This window comes from Lagenorhynchus albirostris, chromosome 12 (assembly GCF_949774975.1).
Source record: "Lagenorhynchus albirostris chromosome 12, mLagAlb1.1, whole genome shotgun sequence".
Lineage (NCBI taxonomy): Eukaryota > Metazoa > Chordata > Mammalia > Artiodactyla > Delphinidae > Lagenorhynchus > Lagenorhynchus albirostris.
Genome location: NC_083106.1, coordinates 19,879,554 through 19,892,073, shown reverse-complemented (window position 1 = coordinate 19,892,073; position 12,520 = coordinate 19,879,554). Strand labels below are relative to the sequence as shown.

The window sequence follows — 12,520 nt, the reverse complement described above, 5'->3', positions numbered from 1 at the left end:
GCCTTTGAGATGTGAATTTTGAGACTTGAACTTGTAATTCTCTCTAAGTTACGCAAGGCCCTTTAGTCATTTGTATCTGCAGTTTGAGCCTTTCTCTGTCCTTCAAACTGGTCAATGAAACCAGCTCCCTGGCTCCTAACAATGTTCATCTTCTATGAAGCTGGTTAATTAGTCGTTGTACCTCCATGCATCATGGGTTGCTACCTCCCCAGCCTAGACCTGAATCAATCTTGTGGTTTATGTGGGCCCACATAAACCCAATTCCCAATATTCCCTTTTCTCCTGAAAGTCTGACTGTGGACAATTTAAAGGCATTAATTTTAAGGATCCTAATTTTCTTTCAAGGAGGAATTGAGCAACCATGTCTCAAAAAGAGACAGGACTCAGGATAGTCCTGGGGAATCTGAGTAGCTGGAACTTAAGGACATCTCCTTAGGCCATTGCCATCAGGATGTCTCACTCCATCTGCCGTCTGCCCTTGAGCAACACTGTTGTATGTGGAAGGATCAAATTGGGGGGCTGGCCTGATTGGCACTGGCATTGCTGTTTGCAACTCTGAAGCCTGGAACAGAAAAAATCTTTAAAGGAAGGAAATTGCGGACAAAGCGCTTTGCTGTACATTTACTTGACCTGGTTGGTCATATGAATGGCTAGGTTAGGACTCTAGACCTCGTCCATTGACTTTGGACATTGAATATTATGAGAGTTGGAAGCTAAACATTTTTCTTTCTTTACAAATGATTTCCTGTTTTGTTTTGATTTCTGGCTGATTTCTTGAGATGCTTTATCCTGAATAGATAACATTTTCACTGGAATATATATGATCATTTTTCTTTTGTTATTATTTCTTTTTTGCATACTCAGTCTTTTTAGTTTCTATACTCTTTTTTGCCTGAGAAATATTTGCAAATGTTCTCCTCTACTCTTACCTTTTTATTGCTTTATTATTTCATTTTATTATTTAGTTTATATGCACTGTATTTTTATGCTTTGTCCATTTGTCCTGTCCATTTATTAGATCTGTACTTTTTAATCCTCTCTTATGGCCTCTCTCTTCACTTAAATTGAGTGGAGTGCCTCCAAGCATCACTGACTTAGAGTCTTGTTATCCTTAGCAGCTAATTGGTATCCCTGTGGTGTTGATACATTAGCCTCACAGCCTTCTCTGCTCCTTCATAATACAGTTATGTTTAGGGTATAATAATAAATTACCCATTTACTGCCTCTAGGAAAATACCCTCCCCCACCTCCAAACACACACGCACATACCTCCTTGCCAAGTTTCTGTTTGATTTTGCTACATGGGCCTCCTAGGAGCTTTGGGTTCTGCTTTCTTTCTTTCTTTTTTCATTTATTTTTTTGACCTCATTGCATAGCTTGTGGGATCTTAGTTCCCCGACCAGGGATCAAACCCATGCCCCTGCAGTGCAAGTGCGGAGTCTTAACCACTGTACCTCCAGGGAAGTCCCTGGAGTCTGCTTTCAAACACTGCTGCACTGCATTGGTGCAGAACCCATTCTCTCGTCTTATCCTCACCCTTCTAAATTTAGAAGCAAGCATGAGATTCTTCTGAGAGGCTCCCTTATTTATTTCACAGCCACATGGTGTTTTCGCAGGACAGGTAATCAAAGGACGATGCCATAGCTTATTTCAGTCCTTCCCATCTATGTTTCTTATTTCCAGTTTCTAACTGTGTTGAAAGAGTCCCACTCCTTTTTTTTCTTTTTTTTTTTTTTTTTTGTGGTACGCGGGCCTCTCACTGCTGTGGCCTCTCCGGTCACGGAGCACAGGCTCCGGACACGCAGGCTCAGCGGCCATGGCTCACGGGCCCAGCCGCTCCACGGCATGTGGAATCTTCCCGGACCGGGGCACGAACCCGCATCCCCCGCATCGGCAGGCGGACTCTCAACCACTGCGCCACCAGGGAAGCCCCTTACTCCTTTTTCATTCATTTGATAGTAGAAAGGTGGTGAGATTAGGGAGGTTTACTGATAAAGGAAGCAAAGTAAATCAGCAAGTGGCTCATTTGAACCTGTGCTTTGGCTGTTTTGCAGGCCTAACAGTCATTATTTTCAGTTCCTTCTTTATATCGCTCTGATCTCAGTGCTCAGGAGATACCTTTTCTAAGAACTCACTACCTCAGATGCAATTTCATGTCCCTTCTTTATCAGAGTAAAGTGTGATAACACAGGGTTGGATTTTCAAATTAGACTCACAGAATCAAAGATCTCACCTAGTATCAAGCAGTACTCATAAGCAAAAGGTCCAGGACTGCCCATGCCACTCACCAGGTTACTTCTGGCTGCGTTAGGATGTGCTCTGACCACAGGGTAACAGATGAGGTCTTTAAGGGATATTTGCAGTCACATCACTTACACAGTAGGGAGCTGGTTCAGTCATGGAATAGCTCCATTTTATACTCTGATAGCTACATAACTTGCAAGATGTTTTTCTGAAGCCCTATCCTATAAATCCATAGATTCCAGGATTTGTTTACCAAAAGCCATCAAAACAGATCAGGTACAATCTGCCAAAGGTATTCTATAGCAGGACTCTCCTGCTAGTATTAGCCAGGAAGTCTGTCATTCGCACATTTACAAGGAGATCTGACTGGATCTCTGGTAAAAGAAGGGAAGGATTCCAGTCTTGCTGATAAGCATTTCCTTCACATAAACATATCAACTTTGTCTACTTTGTTATACTTCTGTTTCTGTCAATCATTAGATTTGACCACATTATTAATATGTCTAGTTCATTAGACAAGTAGTTAGAAAAGTGGGAGAACCCAAGTCAGTTAAATGGAGTTCCTTGTTTAATGCAGAATGATTGATCCTAGAAGTGACATGCTGATAATATCAAGGAAGATATCTGTAGCTATTTTATAAATATCTACAATTATAATTTATGCTAAGTTATTTAAATGAAAGAATATAAGGATTTGCTTCTCCCACGCTTTGGGTTACAAAGCATTATAAAATTGCTTTTAACCACATGCTAAAGACAGTGAAATCAACTAGTTGATTGGGACTGCTACAGCAAAAGACTACAAACTGGGTGGCTTATAAATGACTAACATTTTTTTCTCATAGTTCTGGAGACGGGGAAGTCCAAGATCAAGGAGCCAGCAGATTTAGTACCTGATGAGGACCCCCTTCCTGGTTCATAGCTGTCATTTTGTAGTTCCCTCGCATGGCAGAAGCAGGAAGGGAGCTCTCTGGGGTCTCTTTCATAAGGATACTAATCCTAATCGTAGAGGCCCCACCCTCATGACCTAATCACCTCCCAAAGACCCTACCGCCACACACCTTTACACTGGGGATTAGGTTTCAACATAATTTCGGGGAGGGGAAACAGTCTATAGCAGTTTATTTTTAATTAGCAGTCTTTTAACCTACTCTTCTGGCATTCAGTTATTGATTTTCCCTGTAAAGTCTTTTACATTAACTATTTAAGTGTTGCACTTTATATCCTCTGCTGAGTAAAATATCTCTTCTAAGGTTTGTGAGATATACATGTTAGACCAAAGGCAAAGCATGGAATGTTGGTGTGTGTGTATAGTGTACATACACTATTAGGTAAAACATCTTCCCAGAGTTTTAAAATGAGGTCATTGGGGCACTGAGCTTTAAGGCAGCCATGGGTCAGTAGCCATCCTGACCATCGTCGTTTCTCCTTCCTTTACCTCCAGAGACATCCATGTCCAGCTGTGAGCCTTTGTGTGTGTCTCCTTTGTCTCCATAGGGAGGACGAGCATGCCCTCATCCAGCAGTACTGCCAGACGCTCGGAGGGGAGTCCCCTGTGAGCCAGCCCCAGAGTCCCGCTCAGATCCTGAAGTCGGTAGAGAGGGAAGAACGCGGAGAACTGGAGCGGATCATTGCTGACCTTGAGGAAGAACAAAGGTGTGCTAGACCTAGGAGGAGAAGATGTGTCACCCTGGGAAAACTTCTGATGGGGAATTCTTTCATGTTCACTTCAACATGACCCTTACCCATTCTTTTTTCAGGACTATTGTCAAGGAAGTACAGTGGAGGCAAACTTTTAAGAGGACATTAACACACTGGGCAGCTGGCTGCAGATTACAGCTGCATTTCAGGGTTCAGGGATGGTGTCTGTTAGAGCACTCGTTTATTTAAAAGCACAGTTTTATTCATGCTTGCTTATATCATGGTTGTACGTGTTTTTACCTATGAGGAAGTAAGTAGCACGGGCACGAGCTCATAGACGATTTTGGTGAGAAGGTGAGGTATACAATACTAATGCCAATTTTCCCTTCTCTGCACTAGAAATCTGCAAGTGGAATACGAGCAGCTGAAGGAGCAACACTTGAGAAGGGGCCTCCCTGTTGGCTCCCCTCCAGACTCTGTTGTGTCTCCTCATCACACGTCGGAGGATTCAGAACTTATAGCAGAAGCAAAACTCCTCAGGCAGCATAAAGGTCGGCTGGAGGCTAGGATGCAAATTTTGGAAAATCACAACAAGCAGCTGGAGTCTCAGCTCCACCGACTTCGGCAGCTGCTAGAGCAGGTAGAGTGTGCGGAACTTGATGTCACCTGTCCCCACCCCATCTGCCCCAGTCCCATATCCCATGGGACTCAGTCCCAGAGTTGGTAGAGAGGTTCACTTCCGGTTTCTCCTCTCCATAGTGGATTTAGACTGGCTTAGAAATCCCTCTTCAAACATAAGCATTAAAGGCTCAGTGGCACCAAAAAATGCGTTTTCCCAGCTTAAGATGGAATTGCCCATTCTTCTTTAACACTGAAATCTGTCTCAGCTCTGAATAGTTTAAGGCAAAAGATCCTATAACGTATATCTGCATAAATTACATTTGGGAAAGAAACATCTGTGGGCATTAAGGGAAAGGAACTCTTCATGGTAAAACCTCCTTTCAATGAGCTATTTTCAGGAAATTAGGTAACATGTTTATTAATTTGCAGTTTTTATTTCCTAACATAGCCACTATTTCCCGCTATAACGTGTTTTATGGCGGTTGTTTGCAGACTTTCTTGACAATAAAAAATACAACTTGCATTATGATGAATGCATGCATGTATGATGAATACAGAATGCTAATTGCTGTTACTAAAAAATGCTCTTACTTGCTATTTTTTTCCTTCCTTCTTTCCTTCTTCCCTTCCTTCCTTCCTTCCTCCCTCCCTCCCTCTTATTTTTCTTCTGTCTTTCTTTCTTAGTGCTGGTTTTATAACTCATCAACGGGTAATAGCCTGCAATTTTGAAAAACACTGTTCTTTGGGATATAAAAGAAGCATCAGATACAGCTTCTGCCTTTTTGCCTTCAATCTTGTTAGAGACCATAACAAAATAGTATTATATATAAGGCAGTATCATCTATAAAGACACAACACACTATAGAGAATTAAGTACCTGATTACATCTAGCAGTTAAAGCATAGGCATCATGTCACAGAACTGGTAGTGAAGATGTCTTTGCAGCAGGTGTCTGTTGTATAGAATCCCAGCAAATGGACCTGGAACTTTTCTCTCTTGAAGAATCCCTGACATGAGAATTCATGTCATCTTTTGCCTCTTTCTCTGGCCTATGCAGTATGGGGCCCCTACACAGTGAATAGGAATGACTTTCTCCAGAAATGATTTATTGAGTCAAAGGCAGAAACAACTCTCTCTCCAGTGATTTTCTCAAGTTTTAGAAAACCATCTTTTCGCAGTTGCTATCGGTATCTTTTAACATGTCAGAATCATTCAAAACAGTGTAATTTTTGCATTACCTGCACAGTGGCCCACAGAATACCCCTTATACTTTCTGAATGTCTGTCACTGTTCCAGACTTTTTGTGAGACTGCTTGGGGGAAGGTTTACTTTGGAATTGTGCATCATTAGACCTTCCCCAAGGCCTGGCTGGTGTTCTCTAAGTGCTTTGAGATGTTTGAAGCTTATCTTGGTGCCACTCCTGTACATTGGAAAAGCTACATTGTTAGTAATGTGAATTTGATGTTTCTGAATGGCGCCTGGGTAAGGGATGACTTTTCTCTGGAACTCTTTTAGAATATGAAGTGTGAGTATTAAGGACTTACTGCATAGGTAGAATTGTTGTGGAAGGAAGCTGTGCTTGAAAGCTTTGTTTGCTATAGTCTGTTGATGCTCTTAAGAGAGCCGAAGGCTCTTCTGCTCACCTTCACCTCCCCCTACTAGCTTCCTCCTGTTAGACAGAGCTGCCTAATGGCTCATGAGCCTTCAGAATTGCACAGTAATGCTTTTCGAGAAATCGGATATCTAAATGGCTCTGCATATTCCAGACTGTGGAGCTCTCATCCCTTCTTAATGACTTAGCATGAATGCCAGAAGTTGATGGAAAATTCAACTCTGATAGTAAAAACTAGCGAAACTACCAGACTTCAGCTTATATAGATGTAATGGAAAAATCAGCATCAAAAACCCTGTAACTGGGACTTCCCTGGTGGCTCAGTGGTTGAGAATCTGCCTGCCAATGCAGAGGACATGGGTTCGAGCCCTGGTCCAGGAAGATCCCACATGCCACGGAGCAACTAAGCCTGTGTGCCACAACTACTGAGCTTGTGCTCTAGAGCCCGCAAGCCACAACTACTGAGCCCGTGTGCCGCAAGTACTGAAGCCTACGTGCCTAGAGCCTGAGCTCTGAAACAAGAAAAGCCACTGCAATGAGAAGCCCACGCACTGCAACGAAGAGTAGCCCCCGCTCACCACAGCTAGAGAGAGCCCGCACACAGCAATGAAGACCCAACGATGAAGACCCTATGCAGCCATAAATAAATGAATAAATAAATTTATTAAAAATATATTTTCAAAAAACAAAACAAAAACATTGTAACTTCTGCATTCCCTTTACAGTGGATCACACTTTTCTAGTTTGACCATGTACTTGTCAATTTCAAACTTTCTGCCTTTGTGAAGTATTTATTAGGTGTCAGATTCTGTTCTAATCGCTTTAGAAATACTAATTGATCACCTCCTTCACAAAACCCTCTGACACAGGCACTCTTACCACTAGTTTATAAATAAAAAATCCAATTTTTATAAATAAAAAGCAGACAATTATAAAATTTCCTCAGAGGGACTTCCCTGGTGGGGAAGACTCCATGCTTCCACTGCTTGGGGTGTGGGTTCTATCCCTAGTTGGGGAACAAAGATCCCACATGCCACAGTGCAGTGCAGCCACAAAAAAAAAAAAGAAAAAAAAATTTCCTCAGAATTACTCAGCTCTGAGTGACTGAGTTTGTATCCAAGCAGCTAAATCCAAAATCGTGCTCTTCACCACTCTCCAATATTGCTGTTAAATGTTGATTGAATAAAAAATGAGCTAATTTTGAAATTAGATAAATTTACTGTATGAGAAACAGTGTTAATTTTTTTAAAAGATGAATGAAACATGTTTGGTTGACATAAAAATAATGGAACAATTGAGGAATGACACTGACAGTGATAGGTAAATCTTGCCATATAACCAAGTGAGTTCTTCAAGGTGCCCAAATCAAAAGGGAAGGACCACTTGGTCCTCAGGTGAATACTGGTGAGCCCACCAACTGATGCTAAAATGTATTTGAAAATGACTGAGGGTGAAGAATGTTATGTGATTTAATTATCTGTCATTGGGGAGGGGAAGTTAGAAACGGAAATGTTTTCTTTAATCGTTATTTGAATCTTTCCTCCGTTCTAACCTCTGAATGTGATTCCAGCCTGAATCTGATTCCCAAATCAATGGCGTCTCCCCCTGGGCTTCACCTCAGCAATCCGCACTGAACTACTCGCTGGATCCGGACCCCGGCCCACAGTTCCATCAAGCAGGTCCGTGTCCCCAAGACTTGGCTACTCCCTCCCCTGGTCTACTCTGGGCTTTGCCATTTGTTTGCTTTTCATTTTAAATAACATTCTCACACATGGGTGCCTTAGGGCATAAAGGAATTTGTATCCTCTGTGGTCTCAGCTGAGTACAAAGCCATTTTAACTATACCAAAAAAGCAAACATTTTAGAATAGTGAACTATAATGCGCTTGTTTATATAAGGTGTAGTAGTGGACTGAATTCTGAATTCTGATGAAAGATGAAAAGGAGCTCTTTGCTCTTGCTTTTGGGATGAGCACAATTTATTTTTTTTCTTTGCCTTAGGAACAATTCTTTTTCTTTTTTTCAGTAAATTTCCCGTCTCTAAAATTTCATACTTGTACACACTCAAGTACTAAAGAATATTACACCAAACATAGTTTTCTTTGCCTAGGGCTGGAGACTCAGCGTTCTGCTTTCTCCATCCTAGCTCCTACAGACATTTCCACCCCTCCCACCCCCATCTGAGGCTGGAGTCCCACCCAGCCTGTCACTGGTCACAATGGGGACCTGTCACTGCTGCTAGGAAGGGCCCTGTCAACCAGGCATTCTGGAATGACATTTTGTTACTGATGAAATTAAGTTCTAAAATTCTACTGAGGACCACATACTTTAAGCAAATTAATTTGTTTATCTTTTGCTGCATTAATCTGTAGAAAACCTAAAATATTAATATTATTTTAATTTTTAAATAAGAGGACTATTTTGCTATCGATTACAGACTAAAAAACATCAAAGTAAAAAGTATCTTATAAAATACCTCTAGTGGGAGTTCCCTGGCGGTCCAGTGGTTAGGACTCTGCACTTCCACTGCAGCAGGCATGGGTTCAATCCCTGGTCGGGGAACTGAGATCCCACATGCCCCGCAGCATGGCCAAAAAAAAAAACTACCTGTAGTTTTGTGGCAGTATAAGCTAGCCTATGTGACGTCTCCAAAAGGAAGGAAGGAAAAAGAAATTAATGGAATATCTTTCTCATATGAAAAAATACTTGTAATGCCCAGTAGTGGAATTCTGACTAATAAATTGCAATAATATGACTATTATTTGTCACTCGTGAATTTTCCCCTGACATGTGGATTCTTCCTTTAGAAACATCTAATAAGTTTTAATTATGTAAAATTCTGTTACCACAAAAAAATATAAAAATGGTTTTGGAATTTTCCCCTAAAATTATCCTTTATAAGAAGAACTACTTTCACCTTGATATTTAGAGGCAGTGCTAGTATTTTCTCCCTGAAGTTGTGTTTTGGTGGAAGACCAGACATTAATTTCAGAGTGTCTCTTGTTCTTTCTATCTGCTGTCACAGCGGCAGAGGACCTGCTGGCCCCACCTCATGACACCAGCACAGACCTCACAGAGGTTATGGAGCAGATCAACAGTACATTTCCATCTTGCTGCTGTGAGTATGAAAGATCATAACGCGACTGCTACGCTTTTTCCTTCCATTTCTTTTTTCCTGAGTGGGGCCCTTTGTCTTCTTTGGTAAGATAACAAAAACCAATATTAGAAACAAGACTGTAACTTATTTGAAGACAAATCAAACGTTCCGTGTGTCGGCAAAGCAAATGAAGCCCAGCCTAGGTACCATCACATCACTGGGCGCAGGGCCAGTGAGAGCTGCTCTTTGGGATTCTTTGGTCTTCCTTCTGAGTGATAACATGAGGCAAATAAAACAAGCCTCTCTTTAAGGAGAAATTATCCTCTGCAATGCAGGCTATAGTAAGAAATATGTATTACTTCAAAAGAGAGCTTTTAGTGACATACCAAGCAAGGTCTGAAAATGGCTTTTTCTAATGTAATTCCCTCTCTTCTCTTCAGACCTTGTCTTCTGATGTCATCAAATTCAGGTGTAGAAAGGGATTATTTTCAAATTTTCCTTTTTTTTTTCGTTTTGGTTTGGGGTTTTTTTTGGTTTTGGAGTTCTTTTCTCATGGAATAAAATAGTCACTGTATAAAGGCCAAACTATTTAAGGCATCACAGATTATGACCCTGTGAATTTTCCATATGAAAACTAAGAGCCAGAAAATAGCCAAATAAAAACAGTTCAAATCCCAGAGGAAATTATATAATGATTGCTATTTATTGATTTTTTTCCCAAACATTTTGTTTTCAGTACCTTGCCGCCTTGCAGTTTCTGCCGAGCTCTCACAGAAAGCATTTCTGCTGTTTCAAACAGTTTACTGTATATACATAGTATATAGTGCTACAATTATATTTTAAATAATCTTTTAAATAAATATGATTATTTATAAATACATTTATAATTTTCAGGGTGATTAAATCTAGTCAGCTATTAGACTAAGATTTTAGTATATACATATACTGTTATATATCCTGTATATGTAGTGTGTATATATATATATATATATATATATATATATATATATAAAACAGCTTCTCATCGCACCCTTTTCCATCCTCTCAGAAAATATCATTTTAAATGAGGGAAAAGACATTATCAGGAGTGTAGGTAAACATGATATATTGACTTCGTTTAAAAAGTATGCTTCAATTTATACCACTCTACAGTTTACAAAATGCCAGCCTTAGTGGGAAGTGGAAACAGCTATTTGAAATATAATCTCTGAATTTTCAGAAGTAATTGCCTAAAGGACATATGGCAGTTTCCACAAGTCCATAAATATATTTATACTTGGGAGCATATAATTTCCCAGGTTATTATTTGTAATTTCATTTCTCAAAGTTTGCAGAATCCCATGTACCATATATCAATCTTCGTGCTCCCCCCCAAAAAGCATGTGCGCGCACACACACGCACACACGCACGCACACACACACACACACACACACACACACACACACACACACACACACACACACACACAGAGGTTTTTGGCCCTGTAGAGTATCACAGAAGCTTCAGAGGGTCAGGTGAAGCCCATATGCTATCAGATTGTTACTTATTTGCTATAACAGCCATAATAGATGAACAGATTAAATCTTTGTATTAATTATAATTCAAGGTTAAATTTAATAGAGATGTTGGTTCCACATTATATTTTACTTAATGGCTACATGAAACCTCATCATAGTCTTTATAAGCCAGAGTTTCAAAATTAAATTACTTTTTAGTTCAGCTTAAATCCAAATACGTTAATAATTAGTTAAGAACAAATTCTGTAAGTCAAACCTGTTTAGAAGTTTTTATTCAACTATCATAATGGATATTTTCAAGTTAAAAGTCAATTGGCAGTGAGAGCTAGCATGGGAAATATATTTAAATATATTCTTTCTAGTGGATATAAAATGTATAATTTCCATATTAAAATTTTTCTACAAGAATTCATGATATGTTTTAAAAGTTTAATTTTTTTTAAGCAGTTACTCTTAAATCTTTTTCACAGTATATTCTTATATGGAGATATTGTATAAGGCTGATCTATGTCATATTTTATAAGAGAATATAATTAAAAATAAATAGTAACATAACTATAGGGCAAAAATAAATCTTAAGAGAGGGGTGCATTCATTTCATTTTTTGGCTTCCCGTAAAGGCAAGTGTAAAATTCCCATTGGTTGGTATCTTATTAGCCATTAATTGCTATTATGGGTTCCTGAGAACAGTATATATCTTCAATGGGATCCACATGACAGGTTAAACTCCCACTTTGCATTGGCGCCTTCTCACCTGTGCAATTCTCTATTGTGAGGGTGAGTTGCAGAAACCCAAGATTCCTTAACAGGATGTGGCTCTGTGTTCTTACAGTCAAAGTTTGCACATTCACAAATATTTGTAATATTTATAGTTTTCTGTGGATGAGTATTACTAGTCATATGTTATTTTGAAGAGCTCAAGTACATCCCATATACGAAATGACGATAGTATTATTTTAGAAATCCTTTTAAATTTAGATCTTATTATTTTTTGTTTCCGAGGTTCTTCTATTAATTTGGGTTTAGATTGCTCTTCTTGGTATTTATATATTGTACTTTGCTTTGATAATATAAAAATCTCCAAGATAGGGACAGCTTTCCAGAAAAATAAAGGTGTAACTGATTTATTGGTAAAATTGATATATATTTTTAAAGTTCTGCCTAAAGTTATTAAACTCTTTAAGAAAATGGATGCAGAATAGAAATAAGCACCTGCCATAGATTTGGTGCTCAATACATTTCTGAATGGAATGAGTGAATGAATGAATGAATGAATGATTACATATTCCCACTGGGAAGGAAGGTTTAGTTGTTGAAGTTTCCCCCAGATAGTACTTAGAAGATTCTGTAGGATTCCTTAGCTTTGTTGCCCCTTTTAAGTTGCTCAAGCTAGCAAATATTTTAATAAGCCTTCGCATTCCTGAAACTTAACTGACCACCTTTGGAGGATTTTTTGAAAGCAAATCAGATTGGCATCCTCCTAATGGCAAACCAATCCCTTGAGCCCCTGTAACTAACAAGAACTTTAAAATTGCTTGTCACCAGCATACAATGAATTGAGATCTGCATGTTAACCTTGACTTTTGATCCTTTGTGAATTAAAAATTAGCATGGTCACAAGTGAATTTCCACTCCTGGAAGTCTAGGAATTAAAATGAAATTGTATTCTTAAATCCTAATTGCATGAATTGCCTACTTAAACATGACTTTTTCTTTCTTACTGTGTCTGTATATTGTTGCACATAACACTTTAGAATTCCTCTATCTTGGATTAATATCCCACTTGGT

General features: G+C 39.3%; 1 protein-coding gene across 1 annotated transcript in view; it reads left to right on the top strand.

Annotated features, from left to right (window-relative positions):
• The window catches only part of UTRN (utrophin), a 499,864-nt gene that overhangs the window by 474,779 nt on the left and 12,565 nt on the right, over positions 1–12,520 (top strand). The window contains exons 71-74 of the mRNA XM_060168281.1: positions 3,742–3,900; positions 4,285–4,525; positions 7,689–7,797; positions 9,143–9,235. Coding sequence (XP_060024264.1) covers positions 3,742–3,900; positions 4,285–4,525; positions 7,689–7,797; positions 9,143–9,235 — 602 coding nt within the window. The remainder of the gene's footprint in view (positions 1–3,741; positions 3,901–4,284; positions 4,526–7,688; positions 7,798–9,142; positions 9,236–12,520) is intronic.